Below are 15,692 nucleotides of genomic sequence, written 5' to 3'. Positions count from 1 at the left end.
CTCTCTCTCTCTCTCTCTCTCTCTCTCTCTCTCTCTCTCTCTCTCTCTACGTAGCGTACTTCTGTTAGACAAGCAGCAGTGCCAGAGCATCATTCATGTTTATTTACATCGTGGAAGTCGATGATGAAATGCGCGTAGCGATGAGATGAAAAGGGACAATGAAATGCCTCGCCCCAACGGCCAGCCTATCGAAAACACTTGTGAATGTTGCCACCACCACTCGGTCGGAGGAGAACATCTCCCTTGGCACAGTACGGTGGCACAAATGTTTGACGTGCCATGCCCCCAATCCTTTCCCCTCCCTCTTCTGAAGGTACCCCCATAATTCCCCTCCTACTCTTTGGAGTTCCCTCTAATCACTGTCCCCTGTCTCCAGGTCTTCCCCCAGGGGTATGGTAGGGTAGCCCACGTTGGGCACCTGAGCTTGTTGGCTGCGAGTGCCAGTCTTGTTCCTCCCCAAGTGGCGCCAGGAGCAACTTTAACAGAAGCCGGGCCGTGAGCGCGAGGCAGTGGAGTGGGGGATATCGTGTGATGGTGCTGTGGTAACGACTGATCATGGGCAACAAGCAGGGCCACGAGCTCTCGCCCGAAGAAAAGCAGAGGCTCAAGGAGGAGAAGAGACTCCTGAAGGAGGACAAGGAACACAAGAAACGTTTGAGAAAGATCGAGCAGAGGCGTCTCAAGGATGAAAAGAGGAAAGGCACCACAGGTAGCAGCAGTGCGGCGGCGACACCTGCTACTGTAAAGAAAGATACCGAGGATGCGCAGAGCGTGGGAGGAAGTTCGGTGTGGTCTGAAAAGAGCGTAGGATCTGCTCCGGAATCATGGTATCACTCTGCTTCAGAACCAGGATCCAAGAGGTCGTCCATCTATCTTCCAGCATCCGCCGGACCTGGATACTACCAACATGACTGCTGGTACTCGGGGTACGAAGACAGTGGGTCAGAAAAATCTAAGCCCACTTCGAGAGCAGGTTCCAGACCTGGATCTAGACCGCCATCAAGGGCACCGAGCGTCAAAGATACCCTTAACCTGCGTTCCAGCTCCCTAGAACGTTATCCACTAGGTGTGCCCACGGGCGAGGCCATTGAGCCAATGCACAAGGCTGGATCCTTGGACCTGGCTAATGTTGTTGCAACGAACTTCCTGGAAAACCGAGAACAGCTGGCGGGTGAATTGGAGATTGCTGCTGCCATTGCCTCTCGGTATGATGAGACCATACGAGCTTCCAAAGAGCAACTGGAGAAGACATCTGTCGACAAAGCATCTCTGATTGACAGAGCGTCTCTGACTGACAAGGTCTCGCTTACCTCTTCCGTCTATCATTCAGCTGAAGAAGGGTCGACGAGGGGTGAAAAGCGGAAAGTGCATTTGGAAGACCGCGAGTCTCTGTCGTCTGTTTATTACTCGGCCGACGAGGCAAGCATTGGTTCCAAAAGAAAAGTGCTTGACTATGGATCTGACCACACTTCCGCCACTGGCTCTATCTACTATTCTGCTGACGAAGGCGGCTCTGTGGCGGGGTCTGTTTACTACACCGCCACTTCTGGGTCGGAAGTTGAAGACCATGTGACTGATGCAGAAATTCTTGGGAAAGGTAAATGAGAAATTAAATTTATTTTCGTTATGTACTGGCAAATGGGTGGGCGTGGGCCTATATGGAAGCTTGACGTAAGAATGCATTTACGCTGTAGCAGTTTAAACATTCGGTTTAATGCCAGTGTATAAGCGTAGTAGGCTTAATGTTATGATAGCAGAAAGTTTTCCAGGTAAGAGACACATACCAAACGCAATGAGATCATTATCATTTCAAGAATGCATTTCTGTCAGTGCATTAACAACGACCTGATCAGAAAATTACACGACGTTTCAACGACCACAAACTCTCTTCGAAGATTGCAGTCGAAGAAGTAGTTCTACTTAACTACTGGGAAGCTGTCTAGTACGCATAAGCGCTACCGAAGATGAGAAAAAACATTACCTCATATCCCTAGTATTTAAGGCTCATATGCGACTTACTACTCATTCTCCCCCTCATTCCACAAATTCTCGGCATTCCACATGGCCTCAGATATCTCGCTTTTCTCATCCCCTTTCATACCTCTTGCCGCGGAGGAACCAGATGACGTCCCCTTCTCCCTCCGGACCCTTCATGTTTATTTACCCGTTTGCCAAGTTTCCTGTTGCTGCTTTTTGATCTTGAGTCTTTTCTGTTGAAGATGAACTTCTTTTTGGCCTCGTGGTTTTTATTTGAGAGTTTCATCCTCATTCTCGTCATAGAAGATAGCCGGTGAAACCTTTTATTAGTTTTATGTTCGTGTTTATTGCTCCTTTTACTGCAGAGCTTCGCTTTTACCATTGACACGCTCTTGATAAATGGAGAATACATATCGTATTGTAGATTGACAGCGAAGTGAATAGTTTTCTTTTTCTTATCACATTAAAAGTTTAATAAGACACTGGGGTGAATATGACCACCGTTTTACTCCTTAACATGCATTTAATTTTCATAAAATTCTTTGTAGTGTGTCCAGTGCAAAGCATTTTAACGTATTCTATTTTAGTAAAAGTTTAGAAGATAATAGGCTCTCTTTAACTTGCATTTGGTTTCCTTTGGAGACGCACATTCAGAGTGTATTCAGTGCGAAGTGTTTTTGTATTATCTTTTCTTAAAAGCGTTAAAAGACACCAGCATGTATGCAAGTGAGCCAGCTATTAAGTCCCTCTTGCAAGTGTTTTTACTTCAGTCTTTGCAGTGGAGGTTTCCTTCCCAGAAAGAGCTGCCAAAAGATCGCGAATTCTGGGAAATCTGAAAACCAGACCGTGTCTGTTACTCAACAGTGAAACTAGACAGTACTTGCGAATGTTGGCTATTAGCTGCGTTATGTTTGCTTGTTTATAATCACCTAAAAAGTTGACAGAGTTGATGAATAAATATCTACATTAGTATTTCCATGTTCTTGCATGTCTGTCATGCATATAACTTTATATATATATATATATATATATATATATATATATATATATATATATATATATATATATATATATATATATATATATATATATATATATATATATATATATATATAAAAGCTACATATGGCCAGAGGCAAAAACATGAAAAAGTAATGCTTAAATTTTATGATATGGTTTAAAAAGCAGTTAAAGATGAAGTATCAACGCAAAGTCCCATATCTATATATTTTAATACTTCACACTTACCGGTAAGTTACCTGGTGCGAATTAAAGAGGTTGCCCAGCGGAAAGAACGATTGACATAGAACCTTCTTTGTTCTTTTCCATATCTTTTTGTTAGGAAGAGAATAATAAGAGTTTCGCAACCTTTTGACAATAAATTTGATCCCTTTCCCGTCACTGCTTTACATCTTCAGCATAACGGTTTCTTGTCTCTTTTTATTTCTCTTGTATATTTTCCCCTCTTCTGGGTCTCCTTTTTAATTGTTTAGCTGGAAGCATATGAAGAGAAAGATCCTTTGTATTTAAAATAAAAAATAATCTCAGGGTAAAGAACTGAGTGGAATTGTATTTACTAATTCCAAACACTTCAGGGTTGGTTGCTGTTGTCGTCTGCGAATGAGATGTAGGTATGCGCCCTAATGTATATATGATAGTAGTTTATATTATATCGCATTCATGCGCATGTGTAGGAGTTGCTCAAGGCTAATGGGCGTTGGTTAAGCACTGATAACTTACAAATACGACTTGGTTGTGAAAATAAATTTCAAAACGAGAGATATTTCGGTTACAACTCAAAATTGAAACTTGTTTTTCTGTCGGTGAACTTTAATGTTATCACGCAATTTATTATATCTTCAAATCAATCAGTCAAACTTTTGAATGTTGATTTTGCAACGGGAAATTGTCAGACCGACAGATTTTCCTATTAGTTGAACAACGGTTGGAAAATGTAAGGTCATGATTAGAACTATTAAATATATATAAATCATGTCATATCTAGGTCGCAGGGTACTTCTGGCAGCTCGTTTGATTGCTGCTGTCATTACGGTGTAATGTCATTGGCCAAAAAAAAAAAAAGTGGGGGGTGGGGCTGGCGTTGTTACTAGAAAAAAAATGCTTGGTTTAACAGCGGCCATTATCTCTGTCTGGCTAACACTCTTGCCTTGATGCTTCAGCTGAAAGTCTTGAAGTCCACGAGTAGTTTTTAGCTGCATCACTCTGTTTCTCTACCTGTTCTTTTCCCATCGCTTTAAAGGTATATTTGTGCCACATACATGCACATATACATGCAAACGTACATACCTGTATACCTATGTATATATACAATCATTTTTAACACAATCGTCTCTCGGGGTCAGGTCAGCTCGTTTTCCTATCTGGTTCGTCTCTTCCTCCCTTTTATTTTTGCTTCCGTCAAATTCAAGCTATGTATGGTCATTAGATTGTCCATTTATTCTCATCTTCAAAAAGATAAGCCCCTTCCACTCACGCATTTTTACCTTTGCGAGTGTATTTTTGCATGATCATTTGCTAATAAAATATAGCATATTGTCACCCATACTGTCACCCTTTCACATATGACATGCTCGGGAAGAATACAGTGGAAGAAATTACAATTAATTTTTCTAAATAAGAGTTCTACGTAGCAGTAATACTTTCAGCATTCGACCTTTTTCCATTGATTCCGCGTTTCTCACAGAGACAGTGCTATATTGTACTTGATAGTCTTGCTCTCGTTGGCAGTATGTAAAGTTTCTTTTTTGTCTCTAATATGATTAACATTCTGAGTATGGCACTGAGCCATTAGTCTTTCTGCAGTAATCTTGTGCAGTGTTTTTATATTACTCGTATTAATTCTTTCATGATGTAAAGTGTGCTGTGTTTCTAAATTTATCTTGTTATTTCTTTCATGATTTGAAGTTCACAGACCTAAACGTAATAAAATTTGTTTGTAATAAGAGGGATGACAGCTGCATTTATTTTTATGTGCTTATGCTTACACAAAAAAAACTTACATAGCATTATTGGAACGTCATTTCTCTAAATTTTTTTTTTTTTGGCATTCGTTGCTGAGGACGAAGAGATAAAATTGAATAATTGACATGGTGTAGATAGAACTAGTTTAGATTCTAATTGGAACGTCAGTATCATTTGTTCACAAATTAATTGTGTCTGTTTACACTGATGTTATCAACATTATCATTATCCATGTCAGTGACATTTTTATTTATAACTGGTCCTCTTTTCCGAAGCGATGTGTTTAAAATATACCGATCAGATTGTTTTACAGTATTATTTTCATGCAAAATGTACAAACATACTGAATCAGCCGAAAAAGGACATTAACTAAGGAAAATGAAATATTGTACGAGGAAAAGTAAAGAAAATAATAAGTCACATAATATATATATATATATATATATATATATATATATATATATATATATATATATATATATATATATATATATATATATAGATATATATATAAATTATATATATAATATGTGTGTGTATAAATATATGATTTGTCTTTGTATACAAAATGGCACGCACAAATTATACATATGAGGCCTGTATACTTCCGAATATTAAGCCATGAGTAACTTATAAATTTAGAATTCACTATACCATCACTTTACCTTACACCTAAATGGAGGTACAATATAAGTGTATCTATCGTCATGAAGATTAGACGTAATGCCTTTTTAGACTGGTACATAGGTGATAGTTGACTTGTATACTTAATCATCAGTCTTAGTGGGTGAGCGTATATGTTGTCTATCACCCATAATAAGCTTAAGTTCATATCATGGTAGGAGCATTTATGATATGTAATTCCTTTGGATGTTGTTTATCCCCATGATATTGTGAATTCGATGTTAATGGGGTTTTGGCGTAAGTATTGGTGCCAGAATATGAGAGTCGAGATGACAAGGGGCGTTACGCATGCTTCTGAGGTTCAGACCTGGTTACCTTCATTTTGCATACTTTTATTGGAGCCCGTGGTGAGAGAAGCTAGGCCAGGCCATTTCGAGGGGGAGTGTAAATGTAGAGTTCATTACGCGTTGACTCACGTGGTTACACAAAAAATAAGTACGTATATTCAGTGTCTTATATATAATAGAATATACGTGCGTAAACAGAAAATTTTCTCAGATAAACCAAGGTAACAATGCATGGTGCTTAAAGTTGTATCAGTCCAACGAGGTCCTCGTTTATTGCTTGACATCATGGCGCCGTTAGAAGAGACGGATGTTAATGGCTTACAAAACATATAGCCATGAGAAATAAAGAAAATAAAGGGTAGGCCCATATACTGTACTCTGTTGTTATTTTGACTATGGCACCTTCACTCTGACCTAAGCATCCCTGTCCCTCGCCGAGTCATGGTGAGGTTCCTGTAACGCTGGTCCTCGCCCAATTAGACAGACGAACAGACAGACACTCCATTCGTTTTACGAAACCTGGCTGGCTTGTCCCAGTGATGTAAACCCATTTATAGAGATCAGACAAGGCTTCCGATAAAGCCTGAGAGAATTAACCTTATTTACAGCGTCGGGGTTGTTTTTTTTTTGTGATGTCTAAGGAGAGTTTATTATGATGGCAAGTCTTATTTAGCTAAATCTGTCGAAACACTCGGTTCACCACCTGTATTTGATCGTTAATAGAAACAACTAATTTGTGTGTTATCTCAAGGATAACAGACCTTACAGAGGTCTTGGCCGAATCTTAATTATACATATACATATATATTATATATATATATATATATATATATATATATATATATATATATATATATATATATATTTATATATATATATATATATATATATATATATATATATATATATATATTTATATTTGTTTTTTATATGTGTGTGTATTTCGATTTATATCTGGTAACTCGATATTTTGGATATATCCTGTTTTTCGTATCAAGTTTTTAGCCCCGTGGTTGGCTGAGTTAGATTAAGCTGGTCTTATGGCAGCACGCGTACGTTTCCAAAGGCGTTCCGTAAGTGTCGCAGTTAGTGTTAGAGGGAATAAAGGGGGCTTGTGTGGAACTCTGGATTCCATCCGAACCTTCAGAGCCCTTTTACCCTTGGTTTTCCGACGTTAGAGAGAGAGAGAGAGAGAGAGAGAGAGAGAGAGAAGAGTTGAACAACCTGTACACAAGTGTTTCTTTTCTTTAGTTGTTCCGTGATTATTAACGGATATTGGATACAGAATTGACTAACACCATATAGATGTTCTCAATGACTGGAATGTCAAACACTATACTCGTACATAGGAAAACTTCCGCGATAGCACTGTGTAGTACTGTCTTGACTGCTAATTCATACTCATAACATTTTTATTACATGATGTTACTAGTGCACACCTAGTAAGTAACCTCTCTCTCTCTCTCTCTCTCTCTCTCTAGTAAGTTTTTATAAATAATTCGATGGTTACATTTTCTCATCTCGATAGTTTTTCTCTCATCGTACTCAGTAATATTTTAGATAGTAGAAATAAAAGCTACAAATGTGAAAAGTCCTGTTGGGAATATTTGTTTATTTAACTGGTGTGCTTATAATAAAAATATTCATTACACTGTTTTCATTTTGCGAATACAAGAGTTTGTGTTTTTCTATTGGTAAAGGTAAAATCATGAGCAATTGTCACTCTGCGCGAGGTGATGGCAGACTTACTACCGCTATTGCTTGGTTATAATGTTAGGGGTCTAAGAATAAACAAGTAAAGAATGAGCCGAAGTTTTTTTTCGGCGTAATCGAGTTTTCGATGCAACGTATAACGCTGTATGAAGCTCTCAGCCACGGCTCATGAAACTTTCAGCCGGCCGTGGTGGCCTGTGTTGTTGCGGTGCCAGACGCACGGTCATGGCTAACTTTAACCTTAAACAAAATGAAAACTACTAAGGCTAGAGGGCTGCAATTTGGTATGCTTAATGATAGGGGGTGGATGATCAACATACCAATTTGCAGCCCTCCAGCCTCAGTAGTTTTTGAGTGCTGAGAGCGGACAGAAAAAGTGCGGACGGACAGACAAATAGCCATCTCAACAGTTTTCTTTTACAGAAAACTAAAATGGCACGCGCTGGACTCTCGAGATTACGATAGGTCACGGAGTACCTAAAGGAATAGAATCATTGGTCTCCCCGACGGATTTGTTTTCAAGTAAGAGGTGAGAATTTAAAGCTGGACTGCTTAGTGTGAAGCGACCGTAGAGAGTGGATGATAAGTAAAAGAGAGAAAGAAGGCAGTTGGGGCCAAAGGGAACGCTGCTAAGATTCCTTAATTTCGTCTGCAGTAGGCCTTTCGTGGTATACAGTAGGTGTTAGCCTTCCGTGGGGGATTAGAAGATTGATCGATTAACTGATTGAGGAAGTATTAGTGTTAAAACTTAATCCAGAGGATTCTGAGAGAGATTTGTTCGTTTTTTCTGGAAGTCCTTTGGCTTTAGGCTGAAGAATTCGGTCTCTCAACTTGTTTCCCTTTGCTTAAATTAATCAAGTGAGCTCAGGCTGGCTTTGTTACCTAGACTTGGTAAATATCAAAGTGACCTTCAACTTTCAATACTGATCTTTTGGAAAAGTTCAATAACTCCATGTGTTGTGTAAACAAATTTCTGTATCTTTAGGTTACTAGAAAATTTGAATAATGCTTATGCTGTGGAATACATTGAAAGAGAGAGAGAGAGAGAGAGAGAGAGAGAGAGAGAGAGAGAGAGAGAGAGAGAGAATATGACTGAAACTAGTCATGAGACGAAAATTATGAATGAATGAGAATATAATGGCAGTGCGTCGTCGATGAGTGGAACCCTCAGTGAAATACTTAGTGTACGGTACTATATTTTCCTAAGACTTCTCTCTCTCTCTCTCTCTCTCTCTCTCTCTCTCTCTCTCATACACACACACACACAAATCCACAGTTACTCGTGTTATTTTCTCTTTGTAAAATGTGCACTAGCTCTCTCTCTCTATGCAGATGTATATTTTAGTAGCTTTTACGATAAGTATTCGCTTATGAATTTTTGTATCAAAATTTACTTTTGTATCACTGACTTGGACCAAATTATTATTTATTACAACATTGTGTAACCGGATATTTAAATCAAGTAATTATAAAATACGCTCTTTGTATTGTTGGCGATGAAAGTGGTGTTGGAGATTCATCGTTGCTACTGCTGTTGTCGATGCTGAGTGTTGGGGATGAGCCCACCTCTGAAATACCTTGTGTTATAAATACCTGTTGGGTCTCTTCCACTCTTAGAGCAGCAGGCTGTTGGGGGGACGGGGAGGAAGCGGGGGGGACTCTGTTATCCTCACCGGGGAAGGTTGGAAATGAGGCAGACTTGTTTGTTACAGAGGTTGAATGGATCGGGTTTATTTCTTTTTTAATTTTTTTTTCTAATTCTTTTTTGTTCTTTCAGTCAGGTCCCCTCCCTTTTAATGGTTTTCATTTGTTGGCTTAGTTACGTTTGACCCACATTTTAAAGAGAGAGAGAGAGAGAGAGAGAGAGAGAGAGAGAGAGAGAGAGAGAGAGAGAGAGAGAGAGAGAATATTTCATTTTCGTTTTGTCAAGTAATTTTCATAGTGTCCGGCTGTACTCAAAGAATCAGAAGAAAACTTGATATGAGGAGTGTATGGTCAGAAGTTTTTCATACTTTTATAGCTAAATTTTTCTTATAAGTGTATATTCATGAGTTCCAACTTCAAGGGAATTTTTTTTTATAACATTCTAGGACGTTAGGTGAAATTTAAGTCTTATTTTCATCCCTAGGTATCCTGCTTGTTGCACCAAAAAGTATTATCTTTAAAGACAAAATAATTAAAAAGTATCGAAATATCTTTTATATTATTATTCTAAAAATTTGTATGACTTGTATTCGTTCACTTATGTGTATTAAACTTGACTCAGAGTTACGGTATGTTTGACATTTGTCATACACTGAAGCCTTCTGTTTGTCAGTGTCGCGATGGTTATGGCTGTATTTGGGTCACAAAGTCATCTTGACACGGTTTTTCATATTGCTTATGATAGGGAAAAAAGTGGATTATTGCCATGGAATTGCGTAAACAGTCGTGTTATTTATTGGTAAAAACTGGGTTGTTTGTTGCTTCAGCCACTTGAAATACTGGATGGTGCATTTACTTTTTATATATCTTTCTGGAAATAGAAAATCTAACTGTTACCTAATTTTTTATCCGTAATATATATTTATTTCTGGGGAAGTTAAATATATTAATTGTAGAGATACGGCGATTACGTTTTTAATAGAAAACACCATGAAAACGCACTATTTTACAACTTCGCTGGGGAAAGTCAAACCATAATATTCCTTATTTATGCTGAAAGATCTTGATTCATTTGGCTCTGTCCTTTTTCTCACGATGCTGACGTTGATACGTAGCCGTGTCCTTCTCGAAATGCAGTTTAAACCTTAACCTCCGAGTGGAAAAAAACTACAAAGGGATACTTTTAAACTGGGGGGGGGGGGCGTCGGGCCGGTTAGTCTAGGGATATCTTCAAATAAAAGAAAGTTTTGCTTCTGTCTAGTCGATTATCTCTTTACTGATGTCTCTTTGAGTCTCTTTGAAACCTTACCAATTTATCTCAGTTTACTTTAATGCTCATCTGTTTCTTGAAATCTCACCAATTTATGTCAGCGTAAATTAGTGGGCATCACAGTCACCTGAAAGTCTCGTAAGTCGATTCCAATTTCTTTAAGCACGAGCTTGTTGGCGCGCGCTACGCGCGTTGGAACCCGGGACTGCTGCCCCCCCCCCTTACCCTCCCGATCTCCTACCTATCCCGCCCCCACCCAGTTCAGACAAACAGGTTTGCAGGAGGGAAGTGGATGTCTCCCCTACCCTCCCGTTCCCCTACCTGCCCCGCCCCCACCCGGGGTGGACAAACCGGTTTTCAGGGGTGGGTGGCTGTGTCATTTCATCCCTACTGTCACCCGGGGGAGGAGAAACAAGATCAGATCCTCTCGGATTTTATTGTTATATATATTTCACAGTCCTCTGAACTCTTGTCAATTTATTTGAATTTATTTCAGTGTACATCACTTAGAATGAAACAGTTGCCCAAAAGTCAATTTGCGTTTCAGTGTAGAGATTGTTATGTCGTCACGTGGATACTACGCACTGATACTAGCATATAATTCCGATAAGTTTTTCTTGTTTCTGTATTCACTTACTTGTCTTTGCATGTAGCAAAAGACTAACTTTTCTCTGATCTTTTAGTCATTTCCTTGAAAGCTACCTTGGTCGCTTGTGTAGTTCAGTACTTGATTTAAGATTTCCTCGAATTTAACCATTCACATATTTTGTCTTCCTGAGGCCAGTTGGATATTTCTTCTTGAAGATCATATGAAGTGAAACCTCTCTTTCTAGTAACTCGGAACTGGATGATTGTTGCATCATCCTTCACTCTCCCATTTAGTGTTCCTAAACAAACACTCGAGTATTTTCCTCCCATTGATCATCGCTTAAATGATGTGAGTTAGAACCAAGATCGTTTTCTCTTGACACTGACAAATAGCGTGAAATCGGAGAGTGGAGAACTTCGTTTTTAAATAGACTGCTGGATCTCTTAGGGTTAACTTTAGTTAAAGGAGTTTAGATGTGAAAGTATACCAAAGTTAACGAGGAAAGGTTGCTTGCTAAGCGACCGTAATAAACATTGAAAGGTCTCTTGTTAAAGAAATCGTAGTGAATGAGAGATGGTTGCAATGAGAAGGCAACCAAAATACTGGAGAGAAGGCTGCGGTGAGAAGGCAACCAGAATAATGGAGAGAAGGTTGCAATGAGAGGGCAACTAGAATAATGGAGAGAAGGTTGCAATGAGAAGACAACCAGAGTAATGGAGAGAAGGTTGCAATAAGAACGCAACCAGAATAATGGAGAGAAGGTTGCGGTGAGAAGGCAACCAGAATAATAGAGAGGAGGCTGCAATGAGAAGGCAACCAGAATAATGGAGAGAAGGTTGCATTGAGAAGGCAACCAGAATAATGGAGAGAAGGTTGCAATGAAAAGGCTAACAGAATAATGGAGAGAAGGTTGCAATGAGAAGGCAACCAGAAAAATGAAGAGAAAGTTGCAGTGAGAAAGCAACCAGAATAATGGAGAGAAGGTTAGAATGAGAAGGCAACCAGAATAATGGAGAGAAGGTTGCAATGAGAAGGCAACTAGAATAATGGAGAGAAGGTTGCAATGAGAAGGCAACTAGAATAATGGAGAGAAGGTTGCAATGAGAAGGCAACCAGAATAATTGAGAGAAGGTTGCGATGAGAAGGCAACCAGAATAATGGAGAGAAGGTTGCAATGAGAAGGCAACCAGAATAATTGAGAGAAGGTTGCGATGAGAAGGCAACCAGAATAATGGAGAGAAGGTTACAATGAGAAGGCAACCAGAATAATGGAGAGAAGGTTGCAATGAGAAGGCAACTAGAATAATGGAGAGAAGGTTGCAATGAGAAGGCAACCAGAATAATGAAGAGAAGGTTGCAATGAGAAGGCAACCAGAATAATGAAGAGAAGGTTGCAATAAAAAGGCAACCAGAATAATGGAGTGAAGGTTGCGATGAGAAGGCAACCAGAATAATGGAGAGAAGGCAACCAGAATAATGGAGAGAAGGTTGCAATGAGAAGGCAACCAGAATAATGGAGAGAAGGTTGCAATGAGAAGGCAACCAGAATAATGGAGAGAAGGGCACAATGGGAAGGCATCCAGAATAATGGAGAGAAGGTTGCATTGAGAAGGCAACCAGAACAATGGAGAGAAGACAATCAGAATAATGGAGAGAAGGTTGCAATGAGAAGGCAACCAGAATAATGGAGAGAAGACAATCAGAATAATGGAGAGAAGGTTGCAATGAGAAGGCAACCAGAATAATGGAGAGAAGGTTGCAATGAGAAGGCAACCAGAATAATGGAGAGAAGGTTGCAATGAGAAGGCAACCAGAATAATGGAGAGAAGGTTGCAGTGAGAAGGCAAGCAGAACAATGGAGAGAAGGTTGCAATGAGAAGGCAACCAGAATAATGGAGAGAAGGTTGCAATGAGAAGGCAACCAGAATAATGGAGAGAAGGTTGCAGTGAGAAGGCAAGCAGAACAATGGAGAGAAGATTGCAATGAGAAGGCAACCAGAATAATGGAGAGAAGGTTGCAGTGAGAAGGCAACCAGAATAATGGAGAGAAGGTTGCGATGAGAAGGCAACCAGAATAATTGAGAGAGAAGGCTGAATATGAGAAGGCAAACTAGAATAATTGAGAGAAGGTTGCGATGAGAAGGCAACCAGAATAATGGAGAGAAGGTTGCGATGAGAAGGCAACCAGAATAATTGAGAGAAGGTTGCGATGAGAAGGCAACCAGAATAATGGAGAGAAGGTTGCGATGAGAAGGCAACCAGAATAATGGAGAGAAGGTTGCATTGAGAAGGCAACCAGAATAATGGAGAGAAGGTTGCAATGAGAAGGCAACCAGAATAATGGAAAGAAGGTTGCAGTGAGAAGCCAACCAGAATAATGAAGAGAAGGTTGCAATGAGAAGGCAACCCTAAATTAATAGAGAGAAGGTTAAATGAGACGGTGTAAGCGAGTAAAGGTTGTTGTTGGAGTTAACTGTAGTTGGAGAGAGAGCGGGTTACAAGGAAAATAGAGTTCTTAAGGAATGAGACGAATGTCGAAGATGTAGTTTAAGTTTATGAGGATGCCATCTAGATAGTATCTTCCTTTGATGTCATTTAGCTACTAATTACTTAGCAAGGTAATTAACGAACGGGTATTACATCACCGAGTTAATATACCCGTAACATTAGCCCAGGGAGTGAGAGAACTGTAAGAAGTAGAGCTGGGTATTTATTGTTGTTATTGTTATTACGAGTAGTATTATTATTAGTATATTGATTTATAGCTATCTGAAGTGTAGTAGTAATAAAGAGAATATCAATAATAAAGTTGGTGGTACTATGACCTTAGGATTTATTTAGTAAATAACAACAGTAAAACTGGTACCATTCTAGCCTTAATGCCACGATATTTCGGTTGTTTATAACCGCTAATATGCAAAGCGTTCGGAACACTAATATGTATATAAAAACATATGTGCATGTATTTTACATATATTAAAAAATCGAATGAGTTTTTGAGATAAAAAAAACATTACTTAGGATGTATAATGGCTCGGAAGGTCATCGGCGTTTTGTGTATGAAATATTAATATCTCTTCTTCTTCTTCTTCTTCTTCTTCTTCTCTTCTTCTTCTTCTTCTTCTTCTTCTTCTTCTTCTTCTTCTTTCGACCTTGCATCTTCTTCCCCAATCCCACCTCACCCACATCCCTCCTCACCACATCCATCCATCTGCTTCGCTGACGCCCGACACTCCTCCTCCCCATCACTGGCATGTTCTTAGCTCTCTTGATTGGTTCCGCCTACTCTCTTCTTATTACATGGCCATAGTATCTCAGAAGAGCTTCCCTAGCCTTCCACTTTACGTTACATATACCACACATTCTTCTTATATCTTGACTCTCCCTCCTTTCCAGTAGTGATATTCCAGCAATCCATCTCACCATCCTCATCTCGGTTCTTTCCAACAGCCCCTCTTTCCTCTTGAGTGCCCAAGTTTCTGGCCTGATAACTGTCTTATAAATCTTCATTTTGAGCCTTAGTGGCATTTTCTTGTCTAAAACAACTCCAGTTACTTCTCTCTATTTTCGCCATGCTTCCTTCATTCTCTGTCTTATTGCTTTCTCAGTACCTCACTCCGCTTCTGTTGTTGAATCATTGAAATATTAATATCTGTAAGTGTGGAATTTAGGTTAGTGGTTTATGAATTGTTTGTAATTTGCATATGCCGTGCTTCTCCTCATACTTACACTAAAGAGAATCTTTAGTAGACTGATGTAATTTTACGTTTGCTTATAAGAGTGCAGAATATTCCCTTGTGTATTACTACTGTTATCTAACGATTTATTCTTATTTATAACCGTTTAGTCATGTATGGTTCGTATACATTTCCGGTCCTATACAAACCTCTCGTAAGTTATTTTAAGTTATTTAAAGGACCGTTATACTTTACCTCGGGTTACGAGACTAGGAATGTACTTCTTACGTAACCTCCGAAGGGAAACTCGAGACTCGGTCGTAAATCCTAAGATTGAGATCTCCCACCCGACCCGATTCGCTCGCGAAAAAACGCAACAGTTAAACTTTATTTTTTTCAGGAAAACGACGCCTTAATTGCCAGGAATTTCTTTTCCCTGCTGACAAGCTTTTGGCGTTTTCTTAGAAGAAAGCTTCGCCTGAATTCCTTATCGCTACGTTATGTTGTATCTGTGTGACGACATTAACTTAAATAACATCTTAATTGTCGTTTTTTTTTACTAACAAGCTTTGAGTTTTGTCCTAAAAAAAAAACACGCCGCCTGTCATGAATTAGCTCTCTGATGTAATCTTAACGAGGAATTTGCAAATCGATCTTTATTAATAAACGGTATAAGACTTAATGTCACTTCAAATACCTCAAGCACTCGTTAGTTCCGTTCATTAAGATATATTAGGAACGTCCGTTTTCTGTAAGTTGTCACGATTTGCAACCGGTTCGAAACGAACAGATTCTTGTTAAGCGATCCTTGACGCGCCGGCTCGGTAAATATTAATTGGGTTATTTGGCTTTGATAAATGGGCGATGAA

General features: G+C 39.2%; 1 protein-coding gene across 1 annotated transcript in view; it reads left to right on the top strand.

The window, feature by feature from the left end:
* The first annotated feature begins 447 nt into the window (after positions 1 to 447).
* The window catches only part of LOC136836666 (muscle M-line assembly protein unc-89-like), a 651,149-nt gene continuing 635,904 nt past the window's right edge, over positions 448 to 15,692 (top strand). Inside the window, 1 exon segment of the mRNA XM_067101137.1 lies at positions 448 to 1,597. Coding sequence (XP_066957238.1) covers positions 556 to 1,597 — 1,042 coding nt within the window. The 5' untranslated portion in view covers positions 448 to 555.

The sequence above is a fragment of the Macrobrachium rosenbergii genome, chromosome 56 (genome assembly GCF_040412425.1).
Source record: "Macrobrachium rosenbergii isolate ZJJX-2024 chromosome 56, ASM4041242v1, whole genome shotgun sequence".
NCBI classification, from domain to species: Eukaryota; Metazoa; Arthropoda; class Malacostraca; order Decapoda; family Palaemonidae; genus Macrobrachium; species Macrobrachium rosenbergii.
The sequence above is the reverse complement of the archived record's forward strand: the minus strand, read 5'-3'. Positions and strand labels throughout refer to the sequence as shown.